Source organism: Nyctibius grandis, chromosome 1 (assembly GCF_013368605.1).
Source record: "Nyctibius grandis isolate bNycGra1 chromosome 1, bNycGra1.pri, whole genome shotgun sequence".
NCBI classification, from domain to species: Eukaryota; Metazoa; Chordata; class Aves; order Nyctibiiformes; family Nyctibiidae; genus Nyctibius; species Nyctibius grandis.
The window spans coordinates 26,041,139-26,057,424 of record NC_090658.1 but is presented as its reverse complement, the minus strand read 5'-3'; the positions used below and the strand labels follow the sequence as shown (position 1 = coordinate 26,057,424).

The window sequence follows — 16,286 nt, the reverse complement described above, 5'->3', positions numbered from 1 at the left end:
CCAAATCTTCTAGTAACTGTTTGTAAAAATAAAGAATTCCTACGTCTTGCTTCCTTAGTAGTGACAAGCACATGGAATTTGTACTCCTATATAATGTTGTGGTGGTGGTGACTCACTTTGCAGCCTGATGAAGTCTTGATGTAATTGTGCTTGTTCTCCATCCCATCCACCTCAGTTTTCACTGTTGTGGCATCCCATATGTGGCAACTGATACAGCTAAGTAATTTAGTAGCCAATAACAGCCAGTGCTACCTTATATCATCCAACTGTCCATCACTGCAAATTCAGTGACAGTCTGGAAGCAGCTTTTTTCCTTCCTGGAGAATGAGTTTATCAGATCCATTAATCCTCCCTCTAGGGTGAAACTGAGCTTCACCATCTGACCAGCTGCATATGTTTTTCTCTGGACTAGAAGACGACATAGTTTGTTAGGCATCTAGCTGTATGAGGAAATATAAGTGTAGGGGCTTTTTGTATTTGATGTCTCTGTATTAGAACTTTGAAAAGAACTCTTAAGGAATTAAGTGCTTAAATACCATAGAAATGATAAGGACCTGGCATTATGAAGGTGGGGTTATATGTGTTGGATTAATTTCTAACACGTAGTTCTAGTTATAGTTAATCAATGCTTGCAGTAGGGTGGATTTTTTTGTATAAATTAACTCCCTAACAATGAACCAAGTACGTTTTATGCCTTTCCTCCCCTTTGTTTTCATTCAGTGTTTTTAAAGGCCTATCCAATGTCTTCCATGTCTCCCTTGTTTTCCATTTGTGTGTGGAAACATAGCTGTAGAGCATCCTTAGAAGACACTTTCACATCTTTCCCTGAAATATTTCTGAAGCCAACATTTTTAATATGAGTAGTTTTAGAATCTGAAGTAGTGCATTAGGCAGATCTTGCTGCACATTTGGTTATGGCTGAGCCATACTTTGCCTTGTGCCTTGAAGGTTTCTCTACAACATGAGCTACAGTCTTTGCAAACTACCCCTCGTTGCTCTCTTCTCACTCTTCTAACAAACTCCCATTTTCTTCTTGAATGCTGAGACTGGGGAGCAGTTGAGTAGTTGGACTTTGACCCTTCCTTATCAAAGGGTGGAGTGATGTGACATTCCCTGAGAAGTATCACTTACATTTAAAATGAACTGCAAATTCCCTAATGCCCTGTATAAATTTCCTTTTTTTCCCTTGTAATCTGGCTTTTAGAAGCATTCGCATAATCCTGTCTCAGCAAGAGGTGTGCTGCAAGCCTGGTCACCATGGCGTTGAGAACCCCGTTCTGGGGGATGGGGTTTTCACTTAAATTTCATCTGTTGAGAAGCTGAAATCCTTTGCATTCTTGTGCTTTACTCACTTGCTGTGTTGGCTCTTGAAGACTGAAGGCTGTTTTTGAAAAGGAAAGTTTATTTTTGTCCCCAGAACAGCAAATGAGTTTCTGAAAAAATACAAAGCGCAGGTCTGTGCTTTTTTTTTAACCCATTCTATTTACCAAACCTCCTCATATACTTTTGTTAAAGTTGAGTTACATAATTCAGTTGAGCAGGAGGTGTTTAATTAGTAAAATAAAAAAAAAAAATCTTGAAGAATAAGTTGAATATTAATTTTGCTGTTTTTAAAATTTAATTGATCACAAAGAATAACAAGAATTATATGAAACTACTTCCCTTTTTTCCCCACTATATTGTCTCAATTTTCTTTCAAAAGAAAGATTTAGAAATCTAAATAAAGCACATTTGAGTCTCATCCTTCACTGAATCCTTGTGCTGACTAAGAATATATATAAAAAGAATTGGACCCTATATTTATGCAGATTTTATGGCAGTTTAAATCTCAGCACTTGAAACCTAGCGCAATATGAGTAAATAACACTTTTGTAGAAGTATAGCAGGTTTTAAATGTCATCTCAGGCATCTGAACTGGAATGAACAAAGAAGCATGGCATTATTTGTGAGAAGTAAAATCAGGATATAAACAAATATTTACTGAAAACAGTAAATTTCCTGACCCAAAAAATTGGATCTGAAACTTTTCATTTGTACTGGTTGCAAACCAGTGCCTGGCTTCCTATTTCAGCTCTAAAAGAGCTGATGCTCCTTCTTCCATTCTTACCAGCTTACGCTGCTCTGAACTTTCATGTTTCAGTGAGTTGTGTTGTGAGAAGTTATCTACACATCTTTTTTTCCCCCTAGAGATTACGTGTTAGATATCAGTAAATTAGAGCTGAGTTAAGTAATATTGTCTTTTCATTAAAACATTGTGTATAAAACAACAGTAAATGTTAAGCATCATAAGCTAGGGCATATCTGGGAACTTTATATTAAACTGGAGAAGTTTCATTTTGTTTTTATGAGTTTTTGTTGTTTTTTTTTTTTACTTCTTCAGGAGGTATTTAGACCCATACTAAGCATCGTAGTGCTTTGTTTCACTGATTCTGTATTAATTTCTTACAGATGAACAGACTCCAGTAGTAACTTGTCCGAAATCAATGACAGAATTTGTATTGATTTTTAATAAATAATGTATCAGATTTCTGAAAGGAAACGCTAACGGCTCTAATTCTTCCAGTGATTTAAATTTTTTTCTTTCTCCTTTTTCTGTGAGGAAGGCAAGATATAGATCTATGTAAGAAATTAGATCTTGGGATAAAAATAGATTTAGAATGATTTAAACCTTAGAATAGTTCATGTCTTTAAATCAATGGGTTTTTAAAAAAGAAATATTTGGAAATCATCCAAAAGAAGATGTAGCAAAGGAGGTGAAGTTGGCAGATTGTTAAAATTAATGTTTTAATCTCAGTTGAAACAGCAACATTTATCATCTTAGTTCTTTTGTAAAGTGAAAATGTCATTCAGTCTACTAGGAATTTTTAAAATTGAAACATAAAGATCTCTCTTCTAAAAATCATGCTATGATGAATTTCTAGTTTAAGATCTTCTTTCTAGCTTAATTTAGTAAGAAACTAAATAATAATAACTGAATATAACTGAATATATATATATAACTGAATATAACTAAGTAATAAACTGAATAAACGATTCAGTTTGAGAAACCAACTAATTTTAAGCATGGCTTATTTTAAAGTAATTTGTACTACCCTTGTAAGTGTTTTGGTTTTTTAAAGTATAAAATACTTTTGTTTCTACGTTTTCATTTATGGCTGTAATGAGGTGCACTAATTAAGTCTGTTTCAATACACTGTAATTGCCTTCCCAATCCCCCTTTGCAAAAGGGGAAATATTTGTATGATGTTTGTGGTTTTGGTTAGTGTGTTAGATTTTTTTTTTTCCCTCAGAAGAATGAACTCCATACATTTGTCTCTCTAGTTAAAATATCACCATTGTTTTGGGTACCAGAGATGTGGTCAATGACAATTGGCATCCCCAGCTTCGCAGAGAAGAGAATTTTGGAAGTCTTTCAAAATGTCAGATGTGGTGAGGGGTTTTTGTCTGTTTTTGTCTCTATTTAATTTTGAAAATTTCTATAGTTACTCATAATAAGTTATGCATTATGCAGTGGTCCTGCAGACAGCTGGTGTGGAGCATGGGAAGGCACTGACTGGTGAGCCTGGCCTCTGGGCTGTGGTTTGACAGGGAATTAAGCTGATCTAGCAGCTCACTGCTATTGAAGGGGGAAGGGTTTAGTTTCCCTTTCCTCCCTTCCTTGCAGTCTCACCACTTCCTCCTCTGCACGCCTTCCTGCTGGAATCTTTGCCGAGCTGACCTAGCTCTTTACCCCAGCAGAAAGCTTTACTTCCTCTGGTTATTTTATTGCTAGATGATTTGTCTCATGGAGAGGAATCTGAAAAGCACCCAAAGCAGTCCTGTGTAAGAGACAAAAGCCAAGGAAAGGAAGTGGAAGAGGAGTGCTTGGCTTCCCCAGCCTTGAGTTCAGCCATGTCATTGCTCTGACCAGAAATCTCTACTATCCAGAGTAGATGTACTTTGACTCAAAATCAATGGAAACTCCTTTCCCTAAATGTGAACGTTAGCCAGGGTGGACTTGTGACAACTGATCCTTGTGTATGGTACCTAGAAGCAGCAAGCTGAGTTATCAAGGTGCTGTTTGGTACTGAGCTGCTGAATGACTGTCAAAGGTAAATATGTGCTGGCTGATGCATCCTTGTTTTTTTACACTGACTTTTAGGTCTGCCAACAAGAATTCTGAGTCAAGTAATTCTTGCCACGTTTCTGCTTTTCCTTGATTTTATTTTTTTCTCTCTTCTCCGCCCTCTTCTTGTAAGGGTTCATTTGCCTTCGTGGAAGTGAATCCCAAAACGTTTTGAGAGCCCTGCTAAAAATGCGCACACACAGACACACACTCGCACTCTGACTCTGGTTTTCTTTACTGAGCGAACTTCTTGCCTCAGACTCAGTAACAAAGACTGAAAATCTAGTAGGTGTTGTTTTGTGTGAGGAACAAGCATATGTGCTATGATACCGACTTTGATACGGTGAATGGCAGAAGTGGCTGCAGTAAGATTTCAGAGATAGCATTCTATCATTTCCTACCTTTTGAGTACAAGCATCTGTTTTTTTTGTCAAATCTGTGCAAGAAATATTATTTTTGATGCCAGCAGTGGAGAAACTGTTGTGATTTTCCATCTGTCTTTAACCAGATGATTGCGGCTCTGCTTCAGACCGCAATGTCAGCTGGGAAGCCTCATGTGTAGCTGCTCAGTTGTCATAACAAAAAAATGTTTCTCCCACCTACCAGCATTATTTACTTCCTCTTCTGTTTTGGAGACATCAGGCCGTTTTCTGGTGCTCAGGCCATAATGCAGTTTGAAAAACAAGTCAGTCATGCTATGGGGTGAAAACAAGGCAGAATAATGCTGGTTATGCACTTTGTAACTGTTACATGAATACAGCCTCCCTCTGTTCACCTCAAAAATTAGTCCAGACAATAGATGTCCACAGTTACAGAAATGCAAGTTAAAGTACCAAGGAGCAGTCGTGCTCTTGTCTTTCTGCTGTGCCTTGAGCTACAGAAACTTGCCACAGGGAAAGCGAGGTCTGTATTTGCTGAGTGTTTATCAGATGTCTCCGTGGGATTATTACTGCGTATTATTTATTTGTTAACAGTTTCATAGTGGCAGTGTGGGAGGGCCATAAGGGCAGGACCAAAATGCAGCACTAATGATTGGTGAAGTTAGATCCTTTCCCAACTGGTTACAGTTCAAAAGGTGAAAACATTAAAATGTGGATGAGGGAACTGAGAGAAACAGAATGGGCAGAATGGGAACGAGAACAAAAATAAGGATGTCAAGGATCTGGACACAGAGGAGAGTACATGGCACTCTCGACCTGTCCTCCTTGGTGAGAGCTGAGACGTTTATAGCAGTATATACGCTGCCATTACTTGGTTAAATTCCCTGCTTTAAACATTAAACAGAAAAGAGGATGGTGCATTTCGATGCTGTTCATTTTGCACTTTTCACAAGCTGCCACTTTAAAAAAAAAAATGTTTGGGCAGGTTCTTTGAGGGTGAAGAGTAAGTGTAGGAGCAAGTACAGAAATTTACTTCTGTGTATGTCAAACTTTCACACATGCATCTGTAAGTGTAGTGCATACATACGAGCTGGTAGGAGGCTTTCTTCAAACAGAAGGGGGGGTTGGCTGTTTGCTAAGAGATGCTATAAATGTAGATCTTTTGGAAAATCTAAAAATGAACTGGTGCTAGTGCAAGACAGCGTTTTGTTGAGTGGATGTTTAGTAAGACATCAATAGAGAAGATGAGTATCTTCTCAAATACTATATATAGCATTTATTCCTAAATTCAGAAACAAGTTCTATTTGTGAAAATAGATCTTAACTGACAGTCGCTTGAGTTTAATTGTGTGGTCCTCTTTTTATAGGAGTGATGTAGGGAATTACAGGTCATTTGCGTCATCCTGTCTCTTGGAAAAATGTTGTCAGTTCCCGCCTTCATGTGTGAACCTTCCAGGAGCTAATTTTTATGTTTGTTTTGGAAGGAAAGTATATACCTTGAAAAGAAACAGGAGATGACCTCAGGCCACAGTCCAGCTTGAGGAGAAGGAAGGGAACCCACTGCAAGCAAAATAAAATGCCAGAAAAATAAATCAAAGTAAAGTAAAGGGAACTGGTTCCGGGTTAGAGCTAGATGAAGAATGGAGCAAACAGGAATGATTGCCATGATTACTGAAGGGTACAGTTGATGGGAAATTAAATTTATTCTTCCATTTGGTGTGGCAGTTGTTCATTGGTAAGATCTGGTAGCACAGCTCATTCACTTTCTGCTTGCAGGCCTGTCCTTATCTTGTTACTGTTACAGCTCTGGGGATTCCACAATTTCTTTTGTATTATTTCATAAATGGATATTTTGCATGTGTATTCAACCAGAATTCTTTATTTTCATTGCTTTTCTGTTCTGTGGTACAGCCTCTACTCTTATCCTATTCAACATCTGTCCCTCAGCTTCAGAGTGCAGGAGCAGGTATTACATTGACACGTCAGCCTCTCATCACCTGCCTTTCCCTTGCTCCTGCTGCTCTTCAAGCCTAACTTCTACCAACATTAATGAGCACATGTAGTCCCTCCCTTCGTTTCTGTGGTCTCCCAAACACACTTTTGTCACTATGACCCGTTGACAATGTGTGTTAACAAACATTTTAGAAGTTACCCCACTGCTTGGACACAACCCATCTTCATTTCTACTGCTCAGTTTAAAAATTAAATAGATTGACATTCTGTTTGGCAGAGCTTTGTCACAATTTTCAGCCTTTCCTCCATCCCATCTGCTCCCTCAGCTGCTTAGTCACACCCTGCCCTCCATTTTCAGTGTGCCAAACTGCAGATAGATAAAATAGCCGGTAACTGTTAGGATGTGTCACTTCCCTTCCCACCGTCCCATCTGCTCCTCGCTCTCTTTCAGCTCATCACCCATGCTCTTGCTTTTATGCCATCCCATTATTTTTGGCAAATGAACTGCATTGCGGACAACCCAGATTCAAGGGATGCATTGAGGTGTTCACTCTTGTGGTAATGGGGTGATTACCAGGGTTCAGGGATAGACATTGAAGAGCTGGCCTGTCATTTATCTAAGAACATTTTCTAAAAGAAAGCGCTTAGAAGTGCTTTTAAGATTGACTGGGTGGTTTCTGCTACTTCTGTAGAGAAGTAAACAAATTCGGGCCTTACTCTTTAGTTGTGATGCAATGGCGGGTGAAAACCAAAGTTCAGATCCTTAAACTCCACTGATAAAAGGAACCCCAGCAAGTGATTTGAGGTTTTTTTCCAAGCATTTTCCTGATACGCATAATGGCACCACCTGTGCCCCTCCTGTACTGCAGCAACTTTATGGACAAACATTTTACCCATCTGTCCTCTCCCCCCATAAATCCTTGCAAACCCTAGATAACAGACCATTGCAAAGAATATTTAATTTAGGTTTTGTGACGTAAAGATGAGTCAACATTACATTAGCCTTTAACCATTGCTTCTCTAGTAAAAACCTTCAGGAAATTGAAAGGATGGAACTTTAATAACCGTAGGAAACAGACTTACCCCGCTCTCGTACACCAGGAGAGGCAGTGAAAGATACTGCAGGACTAGGTGTTATATTCATGGTAGTTAATTTGTTTGATTTCTTCAAGACAACAAATAGTGCAGTTTGTTGTGTTATTTTAAAATTATTATGGATAAGTTGGCTGATAGTTTTAAGTGGGAGAGGATGAAATCTGTAGAACAGATACTAATTAAATATTACATGTTTTAAAAAAGACAAAAAGCTGTATAGAATTCGGTCTTGGGTGTCTCCTCAAATTCCCCATGGGAGGGTGGATGACTTACTCTGGTCAGTGTTCCCCAAAGTATTTTCTCTGTTGTTGACTAGTTAGGAGATGTACGTGCATTTAGGAAAAACACTTCTGGACCCTCAATTTCATCTCTCCGTGACATTCAGTAATATCGTTGTACACAGTTGTGTAAATCAGTGAAAATGCAGATTTATTGATGATTGGCTCTAACCCACCTTAGAGAAAAGTTCTTTTAAATGATGCTCTGCTATTTGAAGCTGCTTTTCCTCCCGTGTTTGTTTGTTTCACACTCATAGTGGTGTAATTACCTTGTAAAGCAAATGAAATGAGTATTTTCTTTCACATCCTCTCTGACTTCAAAATTCCACCATGTCCTTTAACTTGACTCTTAATTCTAACCTAAATGATCTATTCTGGTACATGTTGTCCTTCATAAGCTATCTTTCTCAAGAAACAACCAGTATACAAGCTTCCTGTTTCTGGCTTAGTTTTCACTTAGAGGCTAAATGTGACATGCATGTATAACTGGAAAGGGATTTAGGAATGGAAATGTTTGGACCGTGCAAATCCTTTTCATGCCTGTCTTCTTCCACCCCTCTCAAACACATACACAGATTTACTTTTCAAGGTATCCCACTATGTGCTAGTATAATTTATTTTTGTAAGATGATTGAGAAGGCCCAATTGAGACAAACCTCATGGTAGCCGATTTTGCTAGACCCAACAATGTTCAGAGAGAGATTTTTCCCAACATCTGGCAAAAATGTCTGAGGCTGATCTTCATTTACAGCAGGAGTTGAATTGGAATAAGAACTCAAACTCCATTCAGTTCCAGAAAAGGTGGCCTGAGCCAACCTTTGTAAGTCACCTCCTATGTCATGCTGCATGCCTTTGGACTGCATATCTTGACATGTCTATGTATGTCTATTTTTTTGTGTAGCTTAAATGCTACAGTCCATTTATTTCACAGTGTGTGGAGAGGTGAGGGTGGTGGTGATTACTAAAAGTATGATGAAGTATGGATGTGTGATTGCAAGTAAGATAGAGCATTGAGGAAGGATGCAAATACAAGGGGTTTCAGCCAGGCAGCCACGGCTTCATTGTCATTTTAGCACTACTTGCTCTTTTGCCACTCTATCTTCTGGCCTTATTTCCAACAGGAAAAGAGGAGAGAGAAAGAGACAGCAGTAAAATCCAGAGAAACACCACAAATCCATAGCAGCTGCTTGTATTGTTGCAATGGAGCATATTGTTAAAAGCATTAAACAGCATAATGAAGAGTTGTGGATGTGGAGGGGTTTTTTAATTTTGTCTGCTTTGATGAAAACAACTTGCTGTATATTCAGAAAAATCCACATGCTGGTAGATATTGAAATCACAAATGTTATTATGGATTATCTAGACTAGCCTCATTCCTTTTTCATGGGTAAATTAATGCTTCCAGTGTATTAATTTGAGCACAATAGCTGCTCAGGTACTTTCATAGTTAGCTTTTTCTAGATGACATGAGATGTTTAAAGAACGTTTTCTTTTTTTTTACCTTTATTGCAGCTGGGTAAAAGCTGCATTGACATCAAAGACTCTCAAGAAAATATGTGCTGCTTTTTGGATCAATGCCTGGCAAAGTTAATGGAAATGAGCTACAGCAAAACCCAGAAAGGGTTCAGTGTTTGTCTAAACTGTTTCTGTCTTAAACTACTCCCTTATACCTTATAAATTACCAAAGGCTTTTATGGTCTGTGCTACAGTTAACTTGTATTGTTTAACATATAGCACTTTTGTAGAGGGTGATGTATTGTATGTGAAAGGTGGTTTGTTTTTTTTTTAGTAACTGTATTCATTTCCTTAAAAAAGTGGCAGAGCTTTTTTAGCTATTCATGTTATTTGTCTGAGTCGTACTGCTTTGGGTTGTAAAACAGGCAGACCTCACAAACTTACCAGGTCTAATCAGTGCCTTGGTGGAAAATGCAGTCCAACACCAGCTGTCTAATGGGTTGTCCATCTCTAACTCTTTCTACAGCTTTATCAGAAGATTCTTTTTTTTCCCATTTCCTAATTAAGACTGTGTCTCTATGGAGTTGATGAATAAGTTTGATAGACAAAGGGTGAGTGAAAGGTAGATCTGATGATAGACTATGCTCTATAGATAAGCTACAGCTCAATCAGAATTCAGTAGCAAGGGATAAGAAGAGGGTAATTTTGGTGACTCTTAACACAAAAGTTCAAGCTAGCGTGATCATAACTGCTGCTTATTTAAACTTGGTTGTTAACATAGATTTAATAGCAAGATTTTGAACATTTTCTCTGTGTGCATACACTTATGCATTCTGAAAAGGCATACAGTTTTCATAAGTGAGACCACGCATTCATACTGTGCGTTTCAGGAGAAGACAAACTTAAGATATCCTCTACCTGTGTATGAACTGAAGGAGAATGTTTTGGAAGTCCTTGGGCAGCTTTGGAGATGCAAAGTACTAGGAAAGGAAAAAGTTTTTTCACTAAGTAACTGTTGGTGTCTGTGAATATTTATATATATGTACTCTACCCTTCTCCTCTGATGCCCTAGTTTTCATCCAGAATTTACAGAGAAAAATCTCAGCCTCTGTTTTCATATGTGAATGTTTTTCATAGTTTTGTATGGAAGACTGACTATTGCTGTATTGCGCATACAGCCTGATGCAGAGTACTTTTCCTTGAAGCTTATCTATCCCCATTTTTGTGCTGACTCAGACTGACTCATAGACTAGATATAGTTCTGACTGGAGCTAACATTCAATTTACCAGAGATCTACTTTGCAGTAATATGTTAAAATAGTATTTTTATGTATGTAACTGTCATTTATTTGAAGATTTCTCACTTTATAATCTAGCAGTTGAAACATTTGTTTTGATGCTTACAAAACTAGCAATTTAATTGTCTAGGAATGTAATTTTAGATCTGTTTTGAGCATGTGTTTATATTATTTCAGGTGTCTGAGCATGAATTCTGGTCTGGCTGCTTATTAAAGATTAATTACTGCTCTTATTTTGGATGCTGCAGTCACAAGACTTTGTTTTCTGCAATATCAACATTTATGACATGAAAGCTGAGCAGCTCCTGATATTTTCCTTAGTTCCCATACCTGGGCAAATGCTCATCACTTCACATGAACCATTCAGTCTTTTGCAGATTCAGGCACTATGTAAAGAGGCTTTCAGCCTGGGGCTGTAATGAACAAGATATTTTTCCTTATGCAGTAATGAGACAGTGTTTCCTTGTGATGTGCTGTAATGCTCTTTAAAATTTGTTCTAACAACTGAATATTGGAGGAAGCTGAGACTTTCTCATCCTTCTTTCACCATCTTCTTGCAGTCTCCATGCTGCACTCCCAGCTCAGGTGGTAATGCAAAATACAGATTCAGAGAAATGTAAGCTAGTAAACTACGGTGGATCTGACTCTAGAGTCTTTCAGTGAAGTGTTATTAATCAACCAAAGCATTAACGGCTTCTGAAGTTGTTGGATGCTGTTGGTTTTGTACTGAAGTGCTTTACTCCATATTGGAACCTATTGGATGGTATTATCCACCTCAGAAGCATGTTGTTACTGTTTAAGTCCATCAGCAAAAATTCATCAAGGAGTACATGTAATAAGAAAATAATTAAGATGTAGAATGTATAGAACTGTGTCCAGTTCTGGGCTCCCCACTACAAGACAGACATGGATATGCTGGAGTGAGTCCAGCAAAGGGCCACAGATGGTGAAGAGCGTGGAGCACCTGCCGTAAGAGGAGAGGCTGAGAGAGCTGGGGCTGTTCAGCCCGGAGAAGAGAAGGCTCAGGGAGGATTTTATCCACATGTATAAATACCTAACTGTAGCAGGGAAGAAGACAAAGCCAGACTCTTCTCGGTGGTATTTAATAACAGGACAAAAGGCAACTGGCACAAACTGAAATATAAGAAATTCCATTTAAAGATAAAATCTTTTTTACTGTGAAGGTAGCCAAACACCAGCACAGGTTGCCCAGCGAGGTTGTGCAGTCTCCACTCTGGAGATACTCAAAACCTGACGGGACGCAGTCCTGAGCAGCCTGCTTTAGCTGACCCTGCTTTGATGACCTTTCTAGGTACCCTCCAGAGGCCCTTCCAACCTGAACTATGATTCAGCACCGCTTTTTGTCATGAAGTCTTACCCAAACTTAAATGGCATCGGTGGGAGTTCTGCTAGATATTTTAAAAGCTTTGGGATCTGTTTTATAAGGATTTGAACTTCTATGTAAAAGTTGTGTGTTTTAACTACAATGTCTTTTTCTAACGTTGCTTGAAAAATTGTAGGGGTTTTTAACTTCATCTGCACCTTTTGTTTTGCTCCTCAGGAGCGTCTCTTCTCGCCAAGAATTCGTCGTCGACTTCATGCTGTCCTAGCATCTGTTAGCACTTCAATGTTGATTTTATCAAATCTAATATTTCTTGGAGGAAATCATGTTGGAAAAATCTACTGGAACAGGATCTTTATGGAAGGCAAGTTTATTTTTATGTGCTTTCTAGATAACAGAACTTTCCAAATATTAGCTTGGGTGGGCTGAGCCGCGTTCTTCTCTCAGTGCTGAGAGTCACTTTTTTCTGTTCCTGTTCAAAACCATCAAAAATCTGTTTGACAGAAATCTAAATAACTATGCAGGCTGTGTGCATACAAAGAAACATTGCCTTTCTCCCATCTAGTCTAGAAAGAGAGTTATCAGGCTTCTCTGTTAGTGAAATCACTGAAGATTGAATAATAAATGTGTGACAAGTTAGCCAGGTTGGATTTCTTTTTTTCTGCTCTGCATTTCAAGTACATCAGTAAGAACAGGCATATTAAAGCCAACCCCGTAGATTCTGTGGAACATTAGTGAATGAGATCTGCATAATACAGCATAATTGAGCAATTAACGTTTTTTTGTAGTGGATCTGTTGTCAGGGTACGGACCTTCTGACTGTTGAGGTCAAGGTTTGAGGACAGGGGAACTTGGGTGGCAGTATCAGCATGTGGTGTTGCTGAATAAGCAGTATGCAGCGTTGTGCTGTGACCTGACTCGGGAGACAAATCCAGCTTTAATTTTTTTGCCAGAGCTCAATGTAAGCAGAACTGGTTTTCTTCTTAGGTTCTAATTGCTGCCAGAGCCCCACATTGTCAAATAAAAGTCTTGTAGAGGAATATTTTTCCCTCGTGAGGGAAGTACTAATAGGCTTCTGTGCCTAGAAGTGCTTACCTATGAAGACCACCACTGTCTATTGCTTCTTCATGCAGTTTTCTCCTCTTCTTCCTTGCAATGGTTTAGAAGTAAATTCTGGAGTTCCAAGGTCCTACTTAAGCATCCCAACATAATGAAACTATTAAAGAGTAAGTTATGTACATAAACTGAACGGTTACTTTTCTGAGCTCAAGCAAAAAAACATTCAAACAGCCCTAAGAAAGGTACATTTTAGCATAAAATATAGTGAAGCTTTTTGTTTGGGTTTTGCTCTTAAAACATAAAAGATTTGTTTTCTGTTTTTGCAAAAAGGCTTCATTTTCTCTTAAATTGTTTCCTCCCAGTTAGTTGGCTGATAGTTTCAGTAGAAAAAAATAACTGAGAGAATAAGTTTGGAAGTTAGACATTACTACTTATCCATTAAAAAAAAGCACTAGTGAAATTGTCCATTTCAGGTTTATGGCTTCATGCAAATTACTGTCTTAGTGCGATTTCTACATTATAAATGGAGAAAGTATGCCTTCCTCTTCGGAAGGGTTAGCAGTTGGCAGAATGCTGGGGTTTGCATCTGATGAAGCGCAATATTTTAGCAAGTAGAACAGTATTTAATTAAACCAGATCAATTATTGATTGGTTTTCTGGGTTTGGTGGTAGGTTTTTTTTAATAGTTTTTTGGTCTATTGCTCTGCATATAACTTGAGTACATATAGTTACATCGGTATTAGGTACCAGGTGTCTAAGATAGGAAGAGCAAATTAGTTTAGTCATTTGCAACTTTGTTTCCATGGTGTGTTAATCAAATTAACTTTATTTTTAGAACATAAAAGCTTTTGCTTAGTGCAGCTCATACTCTACTAGTAGAAATGTCAGTGTTAAGTTTTATGTGCCTGTATCCTTGGATCACACAGATGACTCTGAGCATATATTCTATTACTGAATTATGGTTCTGACAACTCACGTGTACAAACTGAAACATCCGCTAAGATTTTATTGCATCAACACTCCTGCTCCATTGTGGTTTTCCTACTATGGAACAAATGCTGAGCATTGAAGGCCAGTCAAATCCAGAAGGACTGTTCAGAACTATGGTCTTCAATTTAAAGTAAATTTAAGTGCTGGTCTGTAGGACATGTAACAGAAACCTACACGTATATTTGGAGAGTGCAATGCTGAAAGATAAATAAACTTGTGTATAGTCTGCACTGTTCTGGTGAACCCAATTCATCAATATATTCAGACCAAACTAAATACTACAATATATACACTTTGGTTATTCCTTTGTCAGCCCAAGGACAGACAAGATGATCTAGCTGCTTTTCTTCAACTCAAGTTTTTGTCATTACCTTCATAAAAAATTAAATGGGGATGTGCTTGACTTGTCTGAAAAAGTAAGGGTGGTGGTAGTGGTGGGTGAGTGTTCTGCGGGGCAGAAGGGTGTTTCATTTGGGTTTTTATTTTTACACTTTCTTTCTGATGTGACGCAAGCAATATAAAATTCCCATGCATGAAGATTTTCTCTTATACACTATGATGCTGAAGAGCTTTGATTAGAACAGATGTTGACCTTCCATGAGTGTCTTGTGAAGAGTAGTCAAGAAATCTGGCAAGGGACCCCAAACCTCTTCTCTACATAATATCCAAATCCGTGTCCTTGCACTTGGTAGGCAAAGCAATGTTATAGTGTCCAGTACATTACTAAGATCTGCTAGATATGTATCTAGTTACTTTGAGTCAATAAGTGTTAGCTTTGGGTTGAGAAGAGGGAAGATACTTGGTGAATTTCAGGTTAAAATATTAAAAATAATATTCTTGCTCTATTTAAAACCTTTTTGATCTGTTTGAGATTCATCTTAGGTAGGAAACCTAAGCAGGGTTTTGCACCACTCTAAAACCAAATCTAGAGAGTAGACATTTGCATTTGGAGGACATCTCTACATTCTCAGCGACCTGGGTAGCAGGGCTTGAGATTGGTTGGCTGAAGTGACAGAGGGCTCTGCAGCAATAGTGTGATATAAAATCCCTCTGAGGTAAGGAATAGAGATCAGGTAAGGAATAGAGGGCTGTGGAAACAAAGCTTTCCACCTGCACAACAGCTGCAAAGAATAGTCAGTTCCTTTCCTTTTTTCAAATCCCACAGAATTATGTCTACAAAGATTTTTACTTACATGGGTAGGAAGGAAATAGGAGAATAGATGTGTAAATACAATTGGCATTTGTAGGTCACTAACAAAATTAGTCAAGAACATATATGCTAAACTTGAGCAACAAAATGCATCTCAGAGCAGAAATCAGATCTCCAGGTTTAGGTGCAGCTTTAGGCGTTGTGCATGGCATTTTCAGGTCTGGCAAGTAAATGAACCTCAGAATATCATCAGTGTTTTAAACCCTAAATGCCCAGCGTATAGCACTTTGTAGGCAGAAATTATGAGTTCTATTGTATAATATCTAAAAGCAGTGCTTGAGAGCAGCTTCCCGTTAGCACGTGTGTGACAGTGATGCAAATTTAAAATGGCTAACTCTTAAAAGGAAGTTTTACTGAAGCTGAATATGTACAAAATGCACTTCTAGTTTTGCTCTTTGGTTACTGAAGAGGATCTACTGTGTTCTTTTGTAAAGACTGAGTATTACAGAAATCTATACAGTTGTCTGAGAGTGAGGAGGAGAGGACATAGGTATGAAAGCAGTTAAACCCCAGGGCAGCATAGTCAGTGCAAGGAGGACCATGCAAGTGAGATACCTTTGTTATCAAAGCTTTGTGGATTGCTTTCTAGGAACAGGATTTAGATGAGGTTGTTTCTCATGTGTGGTAAGCTTTGGGTGTTGCAATGCCCCTTGCCATGTCATAGTTATCCCTTCTCTTTTCCCAGAATTCTTGCTTGACTGACATTTGAACTGTTTTGCAGTGCCTTGGCAGTACTTTCCACAGCTCCCATACCCACTGATAAGGAGAGTGTGCCAGGTAGCAATATTTTTTAGCATTTGTTTTCCTCTTGTGAAAAATAAATTAAATTTATCTGGCTTTAAAATGAATTGCTGTACATCATTAAAATCACTATTGCCAAAATTATGAGCGCTGGAGTGTACGCGTCTTGTATGTATGAGTATTTGTTCTTAAATTTGTTCTCAAACTGTTCGAACCAGGCTTAGTGCTTCTTTCTAAAACTTAACTTGGCCTCATAAGTTATTTACAAAGAAAAAAGTTACTACAGCAAGCATTTGCTTTGGCTTTTTTTTAGTAAGGCTTTTCTCATATGAGACAGCATCATTCTAATAAGAAAGCAGGAGAAATGTCTTCTACATAAT

General features: G+C 38.2%; 1 protein-coding gene across 1 annotated transcript in view; it reads left to right on the top strand.

Annotated features, from left to right (window-relative positions):
• HHAT (hedgehog acyltransferase) overlaps positions 1-12,732 on the top strand; it is a 94,952-nt gene extending 82,220 nt beyond the window's left edge. Inside the window, exons 11-12 of the mRNA XM_068396212.1 lie at positions 12,126-12,270; positions 12,695-12,732. Of these exons, the coding sequence (XP_068252313.1) occupies positions 12,126-12,270; positions 12,695-12,732 (183 nt within the window). The remainder of the gene's footprint in view (positions 1-12,125; positions 12,271-12,694) is intronic.
• The last annotated feature ends 3,554 nt before the right edge of the window (positions 12,733-16,286 follow it).